Here is a 20888-nt window from a genome sequence, read left to right as displayed (position 1 = left end):
ATTTATTATTCTACGTTGGTGGAATGCCTTCGTGCATAATGCTGAATTATTTCAGGTGATTTTGGCTTCACAAGGGCAAAGTCGCAGGGACCTGATTAATAAACGGTTCAATTTACGATAGCCTAGCGATTCAATATTAATAATGATCACAACCCGTTCAACCAGCATTAACGAGAGATTGAATTGATGTGGGGATAATATTCCCTCACTGGCTTGGTGAAGGACATTCCAAAGCAAAGCTGCACTTGGTTTGGCACCGACTGAATGGCAGGGCATAAGCTACTTTCTGTGCCCTATGGAGGCCTGCCAATGGGTCTTTCCCAGCCTTCCCTGCCCAATACCCTTGGAGAGGACCACCCTTCTCCACTCTGTCATTCCGACTCTTGTGGCTGAGCCTTCTGTTCTGCCATGCCACTTTACATTTAAAGGAGAATGAGGCAACAGAAATGTGCAGTGCAGATGGTAGAAATTACTTAGCTCACTTAACTTCAGAGATGCCCCCGCCCCTCCCGCTCTCTCTCCCTGTTCCACAAATTACTCCAAGACCAGGGAAATTGATAGATTCCTTGTGCAAGAAAGCCCGTGAGTAACACATGGAAAACTTTTGTTTCTTCAGCGGTCACAATTGTGATACCGAGTCAGGCAACTCCATGGCTTTGAAAGACCTCGGTGTATACATCACATACTGAAAGTGATCTCGGTTGGAAAAGGACAGACATCATAACAATGTGTATTCAGAACCAATAGCAACACTGCATATATTGACTCAAGAATGACCTGTTTTTGCTGGTGAGAGTGCTAAATGTGCTCTCCAGGAAATGTCTGGCACCATGTATCTCACACATAAAGCCGTGTGTCGAAAGAGGGCTTGCTTCATTTTCCACGAGTTTCTGCTCATTTGGGTCAACGTGAACTAAACTCAAGTGGCCAAGAAATACCCCGCTGCTATCGTTCATTTTCTTTTCAGTATTATTTACTTTTTAATCACTAATTTACCCTTGCTTGTTCAAAGAACAAATGACACTGGCATAAAAGAAAACATGCAGGAGCCTGCTGCAACGCTTTGCAATTAATCTTGAAAAAGAACACTTCCTGCAGATGTCCCGTAAAAGGCAAGTGATAGTTCCGAAAAGTAAAGAGCAATCGAAAGCAATCTGAATAATATTCTGCGATTTCTCTGTAAATTCATGAATACAGTCTGTTTCTGTCTGGAAAATGTCTTTTGTCTCGCTAATTACACAGACGGCTATTCAGACCTTAGCCAGAGACTGGAAGCCACAGCCAGGATTTACAAAACTGGTGGGGAAACCTGTGGCCGTGGCAAATCTAAATTAAAGTAGCTGTTATAGAACTCAAATTGAAAACCAAGGTTCAATTTGTTTTTCCATTACCTGTGCCAAAACGTTTTCTTCCTACTGAAACAGCCATATCATTTCTCTTTTGATAGCAACAGAAAGTTAGGCCATTCTCGTTCCTTTATTCCTGCGTACTCCAATGGAGAAACAATTATGGGCACAGCTTCCTGCGAGACACAAGAAGTAGCAGGAAGCTATTTGTTACTGCAGCGGTTTAGTTCAACTTTTTCTGTTTCATTTCCTAAACAAATTATCAACCCCGTACCATTTAAAAATGTCTTGTTTGCGGTTGTACTAACAATCAGAAGAAGTTGAACTGTGGCTACAAGAACAATGTTTTGAATATGTGCCCCGGACATAGAGAGAATGTTGTGTGTAACCCCGAAAGCATGGAACTCAGTGATGCCGAGATTGAACTAATTAGTATCAGGTTACCTTGGACTGCAGTTGACATACTAAAAAAAAAAATGAATGTTTTCTCCAGCTCCACTATAAGAACAGAATAAGAACAGCAGGAGAAAATCAAGAAAAATCTTTTCAGGGGTTCTTGCCAAGTCGAGAGGATATAAATTAATTCCTTACAATTTACATTCTGCATCATCCCAAACCCTGAGAGTTCACAAAAGGCAGAAAGTCAACCTTGAAGCCATGAGATGTTGTATACAATAAATGTGAGAACATTGAGACACTGTGAATGTCAATAAAAGCGAACCGCATCCTGGGTATCTGCTACAGCATGAAGGTTTATCTCCATGGCTTGTGAGAGGTATTTCTCTACCAGCAGTTTGTGGCACAATGTGCTTTCGACTGTAAAAACTAGGTATATTCTGATCAGGGTTTTAAATTGCCCATACCGATCACCCTTGAGTGTCATCAGCCGATCCCCATGACAATCACATGGAATCTGTATAATATTTTGAATTTTAGAGGCATTACTACATATTTTTTAAATAATCAGCTGTTTGCAAATGTCCTATTATTAAACACAAAGTGACCACTCCTCACGTTTACACAGAGCCTTGCATTTCGATTACAATGAAACCAAATTATCCAACTAGAATGACAATTCTAAAGGGGTGGTATATTCCTGTTGCCAATCCTGCTGGAGTATGAAATTAATGATGTATCAATATTATAAAAAGTTATAGAATGAAAATAAGAGGGATTCAAGTATCATTTAGGTTTTCAATTGTAGCTTCTGAAAACCGTGTGGCACCCATCTAACCTTGAAGAAATCTGATGTGACGTCATATGATGGATGCTCTGCTACACCGTGAACACGTGAATAAATAAAAACATATAAGACTGACTATTGAGATTATGACAGCAATCACACTTTAATGTGAATCGTTCCAGACAAGTCCAGACAACACACAACACCCATTCTGGAAGATTTTATGGCCATCAAAGTTTTTCCAACTGCTGAGCTGAGCAAAATAAAGTGAGATGCTAATGCTAATGCTAGCCCTCAGCTGGCGGGGACGTGTGTTCCCATCGAAGGCATAGCCAATGCATGTGCACAGAAAATAAGCCATAGTGTGGACACATTTGCATAATAACGGATGCGTGTTGCATGACATGAACCACTGGGTGAAACAGAACATGTTTTCTTCAAAAAAGGAAACTGCAGCACAGAGAGATAGGGGTTGGTGCGAGGGTAAGATTATCACATTACATCTCAAATGCTTAACTGTCATTTTCCTGCTGACAGACACAGGTGGGTTCTGCTGACTGGTAATATCTTGTGATGACCTAAACTATGGTCAGGTGACAAGTGTTGGCGCAGTTCAGCACATGGCGGGGGTAAAAAAAAAAATAAAGTTCCCAATTGCCATGCATTTCTTGGGAGTAGTGAGGCAAGGATGGAGTGGAGTTCAAAGGGCCTGCAGTCATAATTTCCACAGATATGAAAGCCATATGGCTGGTTTCATGAAGCAGCTGGTGCAAAGCACTGTATTTAGCAAGGTTTAATAGAAGAAATGCACAACAATGTGGTTGAATGTTCTGGACATGTACAGATGCAATGACGTCCACAAAATTATAATGCCAAATGATTTACTGTGTGCTCAGAAGTACAGTCAGAGTTTATTGTATACTGTGATATATGTACTTCATTCTGATGCACATACTTACACTATACAGGGACAAAACTATTGGGACATGTGGCCATCTGACTTGTGCATCAGTAATTCATCCAAAGTAGAAGGGACCATATGTAAGTGTTCCAAACAAGACATCACGTTTCATCAAATACACATGGAAGCCTGAAGTGTGAAAACCGGCTTCCGACACGACTTTCCCAATGTCAGAAATGAAATCTGGCATCGGCCACAACTTGCTTCCTTTTCAAATGCTTGTTTATCACCGCTGTGAAAGGGAGGTTTGCATTGTATGTGCTATATGCTAACACCGTTTAGCCATTGCACTGTGTTACCCGCAACACTTCTATTTAAATCACTGATGACCTGAATTACAACGACTGCCTATGCAAGTCAAGGCTTACAGCCAGCTGGAAAAGCAAGAGACAAGGCAGGTTCGACAGAAAAACAACACGCCAAATAAATAATCCTATAAATAAATGACCCATCGACGATTATATTAATTGTCAACAGTCGTCACAGCTTGCAGACTAATCTTGGCAGCCCTAATTTATATGCATGATTATTTATTTACTTGATCAACATTCAGTAATGCTGCTTTGTTCTTTCTCCCTCTCAGTTAACTTGCCTATTACTAAAGATGACTTTCACACGCACAAAATGCATACAGCTTTGAAACAGAAAGACAGAAGGAATGAGCGTACCCAAAGTGAAGTTTTCTGACAGCTGTCGCTGTATGATTACAGAAAACTGAGCATCCTAAATATAATTAATTACAAACACTAATGACACAGGGACCATGTGGGTTGAAACGTTTCAGATTCAAGACAGATAAACACGGATCATCTGCTAATGTCAGTCAGAGATGAAAGTTGACTTTTCTGAAAATTCCGGAATGTATACTGTGTGTGTATCTAGATAGATAGATAGATAGATAGATAGATAGATAGATAGATAGATAGATAGATAGATAGATAGATAGATAGATAGATAGATAGATAGATAGATAGATAGATAGATAGATAGATAGATAGATAGATAGATAGATAGATAGATAGATAGATAGATAGATAGATAGATAGATAGATAGATAGATAGATAGATAGATAGATAGATAGATAGATAGATTTGAGCTGTCAAACGATTAAAATATTTAATCTAATTAAAAATGCAATTGTCATAATTAACTCAAATGAACTAAAAATTAATCGTGATTACTCACATATTTTTTATCGTTTCTGAATTTCCTTTTACATTTTTGTCCTATTTTTCACCATTTTAATGCTCTCATCAACTTGGAATCATGAATCAGTTTTCTATGTGCCAAATGCAAATATTTACTGAAATAACAATTTCAATTTTACATGAACATTTTTCACTTGGAGCAGTTGTTCACACATAATCTCTCACACAATATTACTGTCCATCAACAACAGTGAAAAAAAATATTTTGTCACACAACAGCTGCTTTAACAGCTTTTTTAATGAAATCAAAACAGAGCAATATAACATTATAAAGTGCACATCTATGGTAAACTAGTACTCAGCCTATAGTGGATTTAAACCATGGTTGCATACTTCGTTTTTCTCAAGTTTGCTTTGAACACATCAGTCTGTTTCTGTATGTTTGTTGGAGAATAACGAGACCCCGGACACCAGTGTTCATTATGTGCCGCTGTATTCAAAACTGCCGCCCGTACAAACAAGCGCAAGCACTTCCCCCGTGCTGCAGGGGCAAACCATTCTGAAAGAGGGGGGTTTCACTCCCCCTAACAAAGTCAGGCTATGTTAAGTTGGTACTTCTTGCGCGGAAGTCTCTCTACGGTTTTTGTGTCTACCTCATTTCGGATGACTACACTTGGTTCGATTGACAACACTGGAGACGTTTTATTTTCGCTAGGTCGCTACCACTGCACCGCTAAACTTTCGTTGTCATGTCACCGCCTCTGCGCACCGTCACTGTCAGACGAACACAGAGAAGCTCCGCCCGCTCTATTTATATGGACACGGAACGCTGTAACCTTCCACACAAAATAGTTCCAAACAAGTAACAATCGCGTCAGTGGCATACATCGTATACCTGTATGATACACAGAGAGAGAAGAACAGGTAACTTTGATCTTGTCAGTGGACCAATCTGGAAACTTTTTAAAAGTAAACTTTCCGTCAGGGGCATACATCGTATACCTGTATGATACACAGAGAGAGAAGAACAGGTAACTTTGATCTTGTCAGTGGAGCAATCTGGCAACTTTTTAAAAGTCAACTTTCCATTCATAAACTCTTTAAGTATCCGTTTTCGGTGTCTCGCGCTGCCATGGCTGGCAAAACAGACATGGGCGTGGACTTCTGCAGCGCGCTAGTTGTTTTGTTCTGGTGTATTTATAGAGCAACGTAACATCCGCCTGTGACGTGTGCCGCGTTAATCTCGCGAGAAAAAAATTAAACACTAAACTGACAGCTCTATATATTAGATATAATATATATCTATATATATTATATTATATTATCTCTATATATTAGAGCTGTCAGTTTAGTGCGTTTTTATTGGCATTAATTTAAATGAATTTTAACGGGATTTATACATATATATATATATATATATATATATATATATATATATATATATATATATATGTGTGTGTGTGTGTGAGTGTGTGTGTGTGTGTGTGTGTGTGTGTGTGTGTGTGTGTGTGTGTGTGTGTGTGTGTACACGCACGCACCTGGGCGATCACGCATGAATTAGTTTACACAAAACCCTCTTCAAATACTCGACATTCAATGATTAATCTTCTTTTTGTGTGCACATGTGCACCCTTTGTGGCTTCCGTTCTTGCCGAAATTTCGAAATCTCCGAGATATGGCGAGGCCATGAGAATGCGAGGCGAGGGTATGACTGTTGTGGCGACGCCACTCAAGCTAAGCGAGCCTCAGCAGTAGATAGTCCGCCGCTCTCTGCGGTGCGTGCTTCAGCGCGAACATGCACGCAAGCGCGTCTTTTGATTTCAACCAATCAGCGCCGATGCAACAAAGTCACACACACGACAACAGCTAAGCTTAGCGAGCCGAGACGACACTCGAAGTCGGACGGACACGTTTTCTGCCAATCTGTGTTTCCCTTTTTGTCCAAATATATTTTTTACGACAACTGCCTTGTCCGCGGTGTCTTTTATTTGTTCCACTGGGGTTTAGCAAGTGTGTTTATAAAGAGATGAAAATCTCTTTACTGTTACTAGTGTTAGTGTCTCAACATGGCTACGCTTGTGAAAGCAAAACAACGAACTCAAACGCGTCTTCGTTCAATATTGTCAACTAATACCCGGATTAATTTGAGGCAAATTTTCCTCAATTCTCCGGAGAGATTTTCATAAAAATTTGAAAAACCCTGAATTCCGGGAAAATCCGGAGGACTTTCATCTCTGTGTCAGTCTGTGTCTGGCATCGCATTTATATGAAGACAGTCGCACCGCAAGAAACCTCAAAGTCCATTTAAAACACAACCTTCCCATCCAATTTCTTCAAATGGAAACAAAAAAACACAGCATGAAAATGCTTTGAGAAATGGATTTTGATATGCAGCACAATTTTCCTAAAATAAAAATTTCCATTGCACAATCAGGAGAGATCTCTCATTTTAGTCTGCCATGACAGAGATGTGACTGTATGTGTCGGGGACATTTCACAACTAGGTTACCCTCATGTAACGAAGCAATTGACTCACATGATCTTCAATCTATCCATCCATCCGTGTGTGTGTGTGTGTGTGTTGCCTACAGGGAAAGTTGGAAAACAGCTACTTCATACAACTAAGCAACGGTTTTACATGGCTTTCAATCAAGCAATCAATTAATGAATCCATCCGTGTCTGTCAGTCAGTTCATCCATTCATGTCTGGATTTTCACTATATTCTGAGGGGTTTCCTATCGCTAGCAATTAATGGGGGCCCATTTGATACAAAAATAAATGATATACAGTATATATATAGAGAGAGAGAAAGAGAGAGAGAGAGAGAGAGAGAGAGAGAGCAATATGTTTTTGTTTTCCTCATTAGCATATTTGGTAATGGAGTTATCCAAAAGTATTTCAAAGTAATTCCATCACATTACTTTAATATTACGATACTGGGATTACATTATAAACTACACTTTTAACAGTTATCTAGTAACTGTATCGGAATACATTTTAAAAGTCAAGTCAAGTCAACAGTATTTATAGAGCACTTTCAAACAGCCATCGCTGCATACAAAGTGCTGTACATGGAGCGATTTAACATATACAATAAACAGTAAGACGAATCAGTAATAAGTAATAAGTAATAAGGCGGTAGAAAGCACCAAGCAGTAAAATCAAGAGCAAATCTAAGTCATCCTGAGTCAAACGCCAAAGAATACAAGTGAGTTTTGAGGAGGGCTTTAAAGATGGGCAGCGAGGAGGCTTGCCGAATGTTCAGTGGGAGGTCATTCCAGAGAGATGGACCAGCAACAGAAAAGGCTCGATCCCCTCTGAGCCTCAGTTTAGTTCTTGGTACGTCTAGCAAAGACTGGTCCACAGACCTGAGGCGCCGGGCAGGGGTGTAGGGGCGTATGAGCTCAGAGAGGTAAGGTGGCGCGAGATTATTCAGAGATTTGAAAACAAAGAGGAGGATCTTAAAAATAATTCTAAAATGAATGGGGAGCCAGTGAAGGGATGCCAAAGTAGGAGTTATATGCTCCCTCTTACGAGTACCAGTCAAGAGGCGAGCAGCGGCATTCTGTACCAGCTGAAGGCGCTTGATGGAGGACTGGAAACCCTCCCAACCCTGGTTAAGAGGCACTGCCATATAGTGCACATTACAATGACTCGAATCAAGGTATGTGATACACAGACCGCCCATGGTCATTTAAAACCAATTAATAGACCTCGGACTTTTATTTCTATACTTTTGGATACTGATATGCTGACGATGCATCCTGATAGATCTCACCTCGCATGCACTTTCCCTGTTACATACCGGTACGGTACTTTTTAAGCCCTGCTACTACATGAATAAATCCATGTACAGTTGGTGCAAACAAATCAATACATAACCAACATCAAATTCAACCTGCTGTCACGAGCAATAAATAACTAAATTAGCCTTAGTATCGTCTTCATGCTCCTTAAGTTTGGTGCACATTTACTACCCCTCACTTTGAACAATCACTGTAACAGAACAGTGAGGTTCTCAAATGCCGAGGCTAAGGCAGCTGATTGAACTGCACTGTTTAATCACCTTCCCTTTCTACAGGCAAAGATAATTGCAGTTCCAAATCGTGTACCGCAATCATAATAATACACAAGCGGTTCAAAAAAATACCATGGTTAGACAAACTTCCACTTCATTATTCAAGCAGGATCTGCGGAACATTAATCCTACCAAATTTGACCTAAACAGGACAATGGCAGTTTAACACAAGTAGGGTCTAGGGAGCTCCGAAGCGCTGGGTATTTGAAATGTCCATTTGAATTCAAATTAAGTACTGCACAAAAATTTCTTTGTGCTGTGCAGTATTTGCCTTACATTATTGGATTAGCGCAATTAACTGCCTTTAGTTCAAAACCATCACACAGTCATGCTATTTTTTTGTCAGAAAAATAAAATAATGCACTTGATAGACTGTAAAAATGCCCTACAAAATTTGTGGGATTATACACACTCTGATTTTCAGGATAATGACACAATGCAAAGCAGAACTAATAATGTAGCTACATAGTGGAAGAATGCAGGTAATATTGAAAATATAATGTGCCACAAAATAGGACAACAGAGACACATGCTTGATTTCCAAATGAAGTCATAAGTCAAGCATGAATGAAAAATACTGCACAATAACAGTTGTCAAACAGCTGCTTTTAGTCGTAAATAAGATCCTGCCCGACTTTATTTATTTATTTATTTATTTTACGAAACTGTTTGAGTATGTTTTGAATTTTCTTCTATGACATTTACAAAAATCTTTGTTTTGTACTGCATTGAGTGGAATCTGGAGAACTGCCCCTCAAAGGTTGTGCAAAAACTGGGAATTGTCACATCAGCAAATCTGCAAGACATCAGTTTAGTGAACATCAAAACGAACACGTTGACGAAAAGCAACTTTTTTTTCTTCCTTTGTGTTTTTGTAATACCACCAACAAAGAAGGCTAAGGTACCAGTGATGGCCAGCAGGAACGGTGTGATGATATCCATGGGGTGTTTATCTGTCAAGTTAGCTCAGTGCGATATATCTGAAGCAACAACAACAACATAAAACGACATCAACAATAAAAGAAGAACGGAATGTACGTGGAAGAGTGCGCTGTGTTTGGTGTTTACGTGAGTATATTCCCAGGCTCAAATAAATCAACCGTCTTACTCTGCACTTGGATCACTGCTATGTGTCACACCGAGAGAAGACTAAGAATTTTACACTTATATACTGCACAGCACTGAATTTATTTCTAAACTTGTATGACAGTCATCCAAGTTAAAATGCGACAAAAACATTTCTGCTTCAAATTTGATCAGTTTAAGAACAGATTGATTCTTATCCCAAGACATTGCTCTTTTTTTCCTTTCGTTTAGGATTGTCGTAGGAAAAAAAATCTCTGAGCAATACTGCATTTTCACTGTATGTACAAAGACATGTGTTTTGCATTTACACATCTATATTAAGATAAGAAAATCTTTATTTGTCTTTATATTGTCTCACAATGGAGAAATTCACAATTAACATTATTTCGTTGAGTAGTAATTTTCTGAGATTGTGATTAGGATTGCACAACTTTCCGTGGTTTATGTTATGTGTTGTGTTTATGATTTTACTTTATGTTAACTGTTTTGTTCAGCGCTTTGTTAAAGCTGTTGTGAAAGCGATGTATAAATCAGTATGTTTTGCATTGTGTGTGTGTATATCTATATCTAGATAGATAGATAGATAGATAGATAGATAGATAGATAGATAGATAGATAGATAGATAGATAGATAGATAGATAGATAGATAGATAGATAGATAGATAGATAGATAGATAGATAGATAGATAGATAGATAGATAGATAGATAGATAGATAGATAGATAGATAGATAGATAGATAGATAGATAGATAGATAGATAGATAGATAGATAGATAGATAGATAGATAGATAGATAGATAGATAGATAGATAGATAGATAGATAGATAGATAGATAGATAGACCAATCAATTACTTATAAAAATGAGGTTGTGTCAATGTGTGGGCAGCATCAATGTACTGAAGCTTAATCGCAGGACAGACATATTGATACATCGATGGAATAGATGTATCGTAACACCCCTTGTGATTAATACAACACTAGTAAGAAGTAAAGCATTGTCAGGCTGATGAAATTAGTGCCTCTGAAGCAATCAATCTAACATTAGTACAAAATGTATGTATAGTACTGTATGTACAAAAACAGACAAATGGGTGCAATTACCAATATTATACTCAGTAATCTTGGGTAAACTTGTACTTTTGAGTCTGTGTATATCTTTGGCAATGGTAAAACAGTGGAGTAGCAATTAATTAAGCAAGACTGTGCAACTTTGAGGGCCATTGCATTAAAATGTCGCTAACCAGACTGCCCACCGCCACTGCTATTGTGTGTGTGTGCTTCTGCTGTGTCAGTTTCAGGGCAGGAGGCCCAGATGTTTGTTTTGGAACACCTCAATAGATGAATTTGGTCAGTTGACAACGCACATGCTGATATAGCATGTTGGTCCACTACTGTCTTCAGAATAGCTGCTTAAATTGTAGTGGGTATGAATGTGTTTTTGAAAAGCTTTTAATTTGAGATGATGTTGGAGTTGGATATCCTGCAAACAGTGTCTATTGTTTTTTTAACTGAGTTTCTTACCTTTTGGTCCACTATAGAGCACACCAGGTCCTTGACGGCTGACAGTGTTAGGTCATTGCCCTCCAGGTTCACTGTCTCTCTGGTCAACCCAATTTGCAACAGGAAAGACACCCCATGGAAAGAGCTTCGGGAGTTGGTGGGGCTGGGGACACTGTGGTTTCCGTTGGACAGCCGCGCGTAAAGCAGTCCAGCCGAGGATGGGGACAAAACGGGTGGCAAGTTCGGGTGGTGTGGATGGAGAGAGTGGAGGAAGGCTCGAGGTAAGGATGGGGGAGAAGAGGCAGACATTGGCTTTTTTCCAATAGCGGTGTGTAACGCTGAATACTGGAGAGTTCAGTGACAGGATTTATGCCGGGGAATACTTTTGGTACTCATGAGTTTAGTGAGTCAGCACTGTACAGTATGGTTTTCCACTGTGTCACCTTAGATCTGCAAATCAGGGGGCAAGCCGTTGATTCCACCTGAGCTCACACACTCATTCACAAGATGGCAAAACAACTTGGAAGATGTCTCTGGAATATTACTGGAACAAATGTCATATCGTGGAGTGGTGCTCCTTGCCTTTAGTGAAATCACTGATCCACTCTGACCACAGGAGGCCTGTCACCAAAAACAAACGCAGGCATGTTTGAAATTTAAAGAAAGCAAGTATCTACACTTATTAAATGTGGAAAAAAATGAGGGTTCAGCCTATTTTTTCATTTCACTAATTTTGCATATTCGATGTTACACAATTTACATTCACACCAAAAATAACCCCACAAACTACAAACATTACAAAGGACACATTCCCCAGTGCATAACCCTCGAGCAACGATTCTCAATATGAGGAGCCCCTATGGCAGTACAGTATATAAAAGAATCAGACTTAAATACATAAACTGTGCTTAAAGTTAGAGCAAATACTCTACACTACAGTAAATACAGTAAAGTAAATTTGTTAAGTGCAGTTCAATAGTATTTGTAATATTTAATAATAATGTATCATAAAGATGTGTTCTTTTTATTGTTTAAGTACAACATATTTTTTCATTCGTTACAATTGACATTTAATTTTTATGTGCAACACAATAGAAGATTATTTAAATATTTTAAATCCAATTTTAAAGTGCAGTGTTTATGTTTTACCAGTAATAATAAATATACTTTTTAAAAGGGGCGTCTGCCTAATTTTTGATGGACACTTGTGCCTAAACCGCTACTATACTTTAATGTTGGTTATTATAATTTTACTGGTAGAGCAAAGTTTTTTTTGAGGTGGTACTTGGTGTAAAAATTTTGATTAACACCACCATAAAGCGTTACTGCTTTCTTCATTAGCCTAATTTCATACATATACTGTATATACTCAATGTGTTCAGCAAATCATCTCCACATTTACTTATTTCTTGTAGCGCTCCATAGAAAAAAGTCTCCATTGTAGCCACTCCAATTAAATATGTTATCACGTAATCTCAACTGTATTGATAACGGACTGTCTCAACCTCTAGTGAGCTTCGGGCCGTTTAGCATACATGAAAACAATAGCGTGGTGAATTGCGGTTTGGGAAACACAAATATCCAATATGTAAAATAATTCAAGTCATCTACATCTGGAATTAAATTTTGCAAACATGAAAACCTTGCCAACTTCGATCGATATGCTGGCATTACAGAACCCGAGGAGCGCACACAATAACAACTTAATAAGTTACACAAGCTTGAATATGCACGTCCAGCGTACATTTCGCTTCGGTGTAACTTTATGCCTTTACAAAGACAAACGACTGCTTGGATGGTGCTTTAAAAGCGATACTTTACCTTCACAGTCAGCGAAGGACGCATTTCTTTCCAATGCGAGTGGACCGAACAAACTTTGAATCTCCATCAACTGCGGAAAGCGGCGTCTCAAGTCTTAACTTGCACTTGGCTAAAATTCGTCGAGGAGATCCCAACTTAAATAAAACAAACACCAAATCAAAAACTCATGTAAAGGCTTGCTATGACCAATGAAAGCGTCCATTTATTTTTTTTCTTATCGTTTTTCGGATACTGTAGTAAATTCATGCGCATCTTATTATCCTTCCAGCTGTAACTACTCCCCCTGTTACATTAGAGGGGAACACAGTGACGCTCGCTGGGAGTTGTAGTCTTTTTGTAGCGTCCCTATAATAGACTTCACACTTTGACTGCAAAATCGGAACTACAAACCCTGGAACAATGGCGCTACTGAGGAACCAACGACACCACGCACGCGCAGATATTTTCCGTTATTTCAGGTTTATCCATTTCAGAGGAAACAAATGTTGGTTCCCGTGACTTAGATATGTTCGTAACACATTTGTCGCAGTCACCGATGGCTATGAGCAGGCGTCACCGTTACTTCAGCGAATTAAGTTTGCATATTTAGCCTGTTTAACAGTGATTTTCCTTTTCCATTCATGGATCGCATGGAATCGAGATAGGATGGGGGGATGGGGGGGGGGGGGGGTCCGCTGGCCCCTTATGGCAACACGTGGAAAGATATAATTGAAACCTTGTGTTGTCTAGAAAGTGAACTTCATCCAGGAGACACTAATCGTAAACAAGGGGGACCTATTACTTAAGAACGTATGCCTTAACTGCTCATCTGTTGGTGTTTTCCCACATCAATGTAAATAAATGATTTCCTCCTGTTCACCCTCTGACTGGGGTTTTATAGCATCACAAACAATAACACAAAGAAAACAAATATGACAGTGTATTTTATTTTTTAGAAAACATACAGTATACTGCAGGTAACATGTTAATACTGCGGGAATTTGGGGTCAATCCACTGCGCCCATGCCATCAGGCCTCCACAGATATCTTTCACTCTGATATTGTCTACTTCTGATCCACTCATCTTCCCCAGAATTTGCACAGCCTTCTGGGAGTCGTTGCCCATCTTACAAATCACATAAACTGGAAGAAACCACAAAGATATTTGGGTGACGGGAATTTCATTCCTGTGCATCTTGACTATAGGGGACAATAAAGTTTGTTTGCAGATCATACTTAAACACAAAATGCTGTTTTGGGTATGACTAAAGGTCAAGTGTTATTAAGGAGACCACACATCAAAAACAACCATTGATGGACTTACAACTATCCCATGGTGTAGTTGCAATTGTTAATTGCAGTAATGCCATTTAATTATGCACTGATTCACATAATTATGTCAGTGGACAGTAGACATCAACTTTTGCATTTACTAATAATGCAATACAGTGCGTAAGAAATTAGTGTAGTGTGTTGTACAAAGTCTCCACAAAGCCCCAATGATCTGTATAGACACTGAATGAACAAAACTGGCTCAAAATAACTTTTTTTCTTTCATATACAATCTTCCAAAGTAGACCAGCTCCTCAGGTTGGTCACACTTGTTTTAGAAAAGGGGTCACATGGCAAACCTAAGGCAATCTGCTACTTGTGTTACAAAATGTGCAGTTAGCGTAGTAGTGGGAAAGTATGACCTGTGAATATGCACCGGTCCATTCCAGACGACATGCAGATAAGCGTTTTGTCATGTTACCTGGAGGCCAACAGACACCATCCATCTGCTGTTTCAATTGGCCAATGCGCTCCTGGAGTAACTGCACATGTTCACTCTTCTTCTCTTCTAAACTTGACAGTGGTATTTCTGGCAACAATGTTAGGAGACTGACCACAAACATAATGACGTTTATCATGTCGCATCACACTAATTTATGTTTTATTTACAATTTCCTGAAGGATACTGAGAGAGCTGGGTAAATTGCAAATGTCCACCTCCACAAGAGGGCGCACATCTAACAGGAGATGGGGCTCTGCATTGTCCACAATGGATTTGTAATCCTGGAAATACAACGAAACATTCACAAATAATACTAACCAACTCATTAAGAAGGGAGCGTTTTTTTTGTTAAGGAAATTTGATTTATATCTTACAGTTAAATACGGAAATGTAAATGACTTGCAGCTAATGTGACAGAAGTAATGCACAAATTTGATTTTGTACCTTTTTCCCAAAATCGTTGTGCTCAAAACTGCTCCTAAATTGAGCCAATGACCCAAATTCAATTTAACTGATCTCCATCTCTGCGCTTAATGACCGTTGAAAAGTTCAGAATGTGTACCGGTAGTTATATGCATGCGCAATCCACATGTAACACTCTGGATACAAAAACACAGTGTTATTCTTTTCTGTGGAAAACTTACTGGCCCATTTTAGCTTGTTTCCAGTGAGTGCTGTGATACAATCAGTTGATCAATTTTGATGAATTCTGGGAGAACATTATGAGTAATGGCTGAATAAATAATGCTTAGGGAGAGATACACTGGCCAAAAGGTTGCCTACCTGCACTGTGATTCTCTGCTCTTTGGGCAAGATGTTGAGTCTGCGGCACTGAAAAAAAATGTATATTAATAACTGCATTAAACCAACTTCAGAAAGAATGTGGTAACTTGTTATTCATAATATCAAGGTCAACCTTATCTGTTGCAGCAGACCCACAGAAGGCTTCGTAGTCGATTAGCTGGGTTACGCTAGGTTCTTCCCCACAGACTACACATCCCAACTGCTTGGGCCGCAACCTGATGGACCGGAACCTAGCACTTTGAGCATCAAACATCACCAGCTGCTGGCCACAGGAAGCTTACACATTTGCTTAAGTAAAACACTTTGTAAAGAACAAACAAATACAAAAAAATGCCTTTTTTGCCCCCACATTCTTTACCAGACTCAAAGTTCTTAAAATTTCTTCAATTGTGGCTACATTTTAACAAGATAGTGTAATGAATTAAAGGATGTGCATTTGACACTGATCAAGTGTGGAATTAAACAACTGAGTAAATCTTTTGGTTATCCTTTTTCTCAAAATGTGGTTATGCAACAGAGAGGGGCTGATTTACATTATAAGTGGCTCCACACAAGTTTCTCCATCAATTAGGTGTCAGCTACATTCGCCTGTTTTGCAACGTTCATGCAACACAGTAAACACGGCAGTGTATATATACTTGTGCCTCCATGAGTTAAAATGCTTTAATCTCTGTCGACCAAAAATCCGCTCCTCCAGTATTTGCAAGGATTTCTAAATTTTTGACAATTGAATATTACATACAGAGGAAGGCTGAGATGTACAGCAACATCAACAGTACGTAAGTAATGCCAGAGTTTAGATACAGCCATAACCAGAGGCTATCTTGAGGACCTCCAATGCTTGTAAGCAGCCCATTATGCCTGGAACTAAAACATAAGCGGAACATGTTACTTACGAACAGTAGTTAACAGGTTTGAGATGCTGGAGAAAGTTTCTACACAGCTAATGGGTTCTGAGCTTTCTCACTCCTCGACTTACCCACTCCTAACACTCCTCCATCAGAACAATTTGTCACTGTCTCAGGGGGTGGGGGTACTGGGTAAAGACATCTGTAACAAGGGCCTCCATCATAATTATATAAGGTCAACTACAGACAAGACAAAGAAACAAAACAAAAAAAGCTAACTTTCAGGATGTGAAGAATGTTGATTTTCAAAATGAAAATATCTTACCTGTCCCTCCATTCTGAGAGCGCTCGCTGATACTAGAGGCTTGCCACTCAGCACACACGCGTCATTGACAAGATAACGAGTGGGGACATTGTCTGAACAATCAGCCACAATGTCATATATGAAATCAGTGAAGTCAAGGCATGAAGACAATGTTACTTCATAAGTCATCCAAAACGTGAGTGAACAGGATACTGTTGAATGACTTGCAAGGCATTCTCAGGTGAAAGCTGCAGGTGGTAAGGAACACACTCAACTGTGGAGTTCAACCTGTGAGATTACATTCAAAAGTACAACACAAAAACAAGTTGAAAAAAAAATAAATCAAAAAATCTCACATAATACATTCGGATAAATCCACAAAGAATCGTGGAAACTCTGAAGTCGATTGTACAATTCAGAATGGGGAAAAATGTCACGCCAGAAGTCAAATCACTGGTGTGCATGAGCAACACCTTCAGCATACTGTATCTTGTGAGGATTGTGTTCTTTTGTGCCATCGCAGGTTACTAGTGCAGCAAAGAGGAAAAATATTTCTTTCCAAAAAAACTGTACAGTTCGTGTACGTTTTATGATGGTGGTATTTTGGTCCTTGAATGGGTTAATTCACTGCATAATTTCTGAAAAGATTTCCAAATCCAAACAAACCCGGGGTCGTACCACCTTGGAATGAATTCTGTTCAACCTTAAAATATTCTACTGTAAATGGAAGCTGCTGTTCCTGTGGTTTCCTAGTGGTAAAATGGTACCTCAGTGGTGAACGCCAACCCATGTGTATACTAAGCACAGCGGGGGGCAAGAGGTGCACCAAAAGAAGCTGCCTGTGAAATAACATGTTTACACAATATTTGCAGACTGGAGTCACCTGCACACCCAAATATAACCTGTGGCGAGACTGGAAAGCGCCTTGTTTACGTTACACAGACACCATCAGGGCCCCAAATGACAGTTCAATAACACAAATTATCTAATGTTTACAAATAACTAACAAAAGAGCAACTGCCTCATTTGAGAATTGCATTTGTAAAGTTTACAGTACATTACATGAAAGATCCAAACACAAAATAGCTGACACGCATAAATATGTCACCTTCGTACTGCATTGGCTGCAGACCGAGCTTTAGTCTGACCCTGGTTCTCCTCGCCATGTAGCACTTGTCGATGCAGATTACTGAGCTCCACCTCATCATAGTCCAGCAGACCCAAACGCCCTGTGGAGAAACAGAAGGAATAAATCAATGCCAAAGCCTAAAAGCAATAGAAAACCATGTAAAAGAGTGACATCTGCTGTGCAAACATGTGTTACCTGAAGTGGGCCCTCTGAAATCAACTTCCCAAGGTACATATTTTCAGTAAAATAAGCCTTTCAAATCATCAGCGTTTTTGCCCTTGTCATGCATGATGTTACACAAGATGTCGGCCTATTGTGCAAAACTTTGGCATAACTCATGTAAGTTTAGCTCAGCTTCAAGGGATTAACATTCTTTGGATTTTTGTTGTTTTTATTCCAAAAGAAACAGCAGCCTCAACCAGGTGTTAAAAGACCTACAAGAGAAAACACAACTATAAGCATGTTAAAAAAAAATATTTACGTTACTCCTCCATTATTTGTCATGTGTTACGACTGAGAATGTATTGTTTTGACCTCTTAATACAGTATAATAATGTCCATCTCTTCTAATGGTCCTCATTGGCGTAAATTATGATAGTCTTCTCACTGAAACCTGATTGTCACTTAACCTTGACAAATTTTATTTTCTGTTATGTATACTGAGAGCCAAATTGGGACCACTGTTTGCTTTGGTAAAATTTACGTGCGCTCGTCGATCACATACCTATACCCGCTGCTGCTAGATACTGAGCCAGAGGACAGCCAAGTCCTCCACAACCTACAATCAGTACAGATGTCTTGAATAGGTTCAGCTGTCCTGTGGGCAAATCCACTGGTGACCCCACTGGTGTGTTTTGTCGTGCCATACTCATTCTCTGGCGTGAACAGAGGAATTGTTACCTTGCACACCCAACTCTGGTAGAAGGAGCTGCCTGCTGTACCTCATGATGTCTTCGTTGGAGAGAGCTGCTTTGGCTTTTAGTGGAGTGAGCGGAGTCACTCTGTCAAGTAGCTGCGGGACTGAAGTGCTATTCTTCTGGAACACAAAATAAAATAGTAGCCTAGATACTCTTGACTCATTATTAGCGTGACACATAGTGCAATGGAGACCAAGTGACCTGCTTTCAAATTCTAAATCTTCATAAATTTGATATCGCAGAATGCAGATAAAATATATTATTTCAGTAGCTCAATTCTAAAAAACGAATCTCATAATTGTGTTTTTGGTAGATTGTTTTTATGATGTAAGATTGCTTCTTAGTGCAGTACTAGTGTAGTGATACATAATGCTGCCCTTCATACAGACTCTGCAGATTCAACAATTGACTCATTTAACACTCAGGAGCCTCAGTAGCATGTATAAGAACCCTTAACCCCAACAACAGCCTGGCACCTCATCCTTATGCTGGTCACACATTGCAGTAGGATAGCACCATTCTTCAACCAGCATTTGTCACAACATAGCTATGTTGAGAGTAGTATGCCCAAGCTGATTCCAGAAGTGTTCGTTGTCTTCACTCCCAAATCTGGAGATACAGTAGTCTCAGATGAACACATTTCATGTCTACCACCTGCCATTGGATTGTAGGGTCAAACATGTTCACAATCAAGTGAAGGCAGTCTAGGCAACAAGGTTATTAGACTGGAGAATGGCTGTATGCAATCTGTTCAGGATTGTCTGGTTGGAGAGCCACCGGCCTGAAAGCCTTGACTGCACATCTGTTGTGAGGACGGGTTACAGTACATAAGTGCTAACAAGGATAAAGGAATCATTTTTTGGAACACCAACTTAAGGTTTCTCTATGCAGATCATTCAAATGCAGCATGTCGAGTCTTAAAGCACTCTAGCCGGGCCCAAGAAGCCCAAACAAAAGTCAACAACAACCGCAAAATAAGACGTTTGGCATTGGCAGAGAATATTTGGCTGGTTTTTATGGCTGCAAACCAGAAAGTGTACTTAGCTCGCTGGTCGTGCCGCAAATGCACGTTCTTGACAAATGTGGCACCACTTCAAAGGGAAACAATCAGGCTTTACAATGGGACACTTTATTTTAAAAGATGCAGCATGTGAACCAATTAATATTTTAACAAACCAATAATTACTCATTCCCATCCTTTGTGTGATATTTTTATTTTGCACTCTCGTTGAACAGAGAAAAAATCTTTCAGGTGGCCAACTCCTTCCTAATTTTTATGTTAAAATATTGTTATTGTTTCTAATGTCTAAATTTCCTGAGATTCTGCACTCTGGGTTTTTGTTGTCTTTAACCCATTTTCAAAATGATCTGTTTACAGAATCAAAACGAGTTCCGGATTTTGAATTTAAAAATCTCCTGAAAGAAAGGATGATTTCCATTACATTCAGATTTATTGAGATGCGCCGATACATTGCCGGACATGCACCAAGACAGATCATGTAACTACTCTATACAGTCCCACATTAGAAAGTGAATTAGCGGTGCAAAGATTTTCTGACGACTAACATTGCAATAAAAACTTTACTGAACGTCTGGTTGACAGTCACCAATGTACCTTTTCGAATGCGACCAATTTTGTCTTCAGAGCAGCAATCTCTTTCTCTCTCTCTCTTAGCTGTGTCTTCAAGTAATCCACTTCATCAGCCATTTATACGTCAAATGTTTTAGCGACAGACGACAACAATGCAATGTATGAGCAAGCGCTAAAAGCACATTTCCTGTTTCGTCACGTGGTTATGACACCACGTGGTACTTTTGCCGTTTTTTTTAGTCACAGCTTTTTTTCCCCCGAGGAAAAAGTACTTGTTTTTCCTTTTGTCTTTGTTTATACATCCTCTGAGAAATAACTGATAATAAGTGTATGGTTTGTTTTCACATTAAATCAATACACACAAAAAGAAAATGATGTATTTCACAAAGTGGGGTATGGAAGTCAAAGTACGC

At 39.3% G+C, this 20888-nt stretch overlaps 2 protein-coding genes across 4 annotated transcripts in view; both read right to left on the bottom strand.

Moving 5' to 3' along the window:
- Positions 1–13438, bottom strand: part of prkd3 (protein kinase D3) — a 41440-nt gene extending 28002 nt beyond the window's left edge. For both annotated transcript variants that reach the window (XM_052086842.1, XM_052086843.1), the window contains exons 1-2: positions 13130–13438; positions 11330–11929 (exon numbers count right to left, since the gene is read on the bottom strand). In XM_052086842.1, the coding sequence (XP_051942802.1) occupies positions 11330–11617 (288 nt within the window). In that variant the 5' untranslated portion in view covers positions 11618–11929; positions 13130–13438. The remainder of the gene's footprint in view (positions 1–11329; positions 11930–13129) is intronic.
- A 613-nt stretch (positions 13439–14051) lies between these two features.
- Positions 14052–20882, bottom strand: mocs3 (molybdenum cofactor synthesis 3). Of its 2 annotated transcripts, none has more exons than XM_052086880.1 (13): positions 20500–20882; positions 18868–19000; positions 18692–18784; positions 17947–18067; positions 17052–17126; positions 16860–16977; positions 16666–16774; positions 16491–16553; positions 15799–15962; positions 15666–15713; positions 15067–15163; positions 14862–14969; positions 14052–14251 (listed from the first exon to the last, which is right to left on the bottom strand). In XM_052086880.1, exons 1-13 carry the CDS (start codon positions 20590–20592, stop codon positions 14094–14096), a joined length of 1380 nt encoding a protein of 459 aa, XP_051942840.1. In that variant the 5' UTR covers positions 20593–20882; the 3' UTR covers positions 14052–14093. The 2 variants fall into 2 exon arrangements, with proteins under 2 accessions (XP_051942840.1, XP_051942839.1); XM_052086879.1 differs by having other exon boundaries at positions 18868–19003; positions 20500–20876.
- Positions 20883–20888: the final 6 nt, after the last annotated feature.

This window comes from Hippocampus zosterae, chromosome 14, assembly GCF_025434085.1.
Source record: "Hippocampus zosterae strain Florida chromosome 14, ASM2543408v3, whole genome shotgun sequence".
In the NCBI taxonomy this organism is placed as follows: Eukaryota; Metazoa; Chordata; class Actinopteri; order Syngnathiformes; family Syngnathidae; genus Hippocampus; species Hippocampus zosterae.
This window is presented reverse-complemented; position numbering and strand designations above follow the sequence as displayed.

Bases quoted from the DNA above. Each gene is read 5' to 3' on its own strand.
- mocs3 (XM_052086879.1), bottom strand. From the start codon at position 20,592: ATGGCTGATGAAGTGGATTACTTGAAGACACAGCTAAGAGAGAGAGAG. The intron at 16,978-17,051 runs GTATCCTGTTCA...CACTGATTTCAT, and splicing joins GCCTTGCAAGTCATTCAACA to ATATGACATTGTGGCTGATT. The intron at 14,252-14,861 runs GTAACATGACAA...GGTTTCTTCCAG, and splicing joins TGGTGTCTGTTGGCCTCCAG to TTTATGTGATTTGTAAGATG.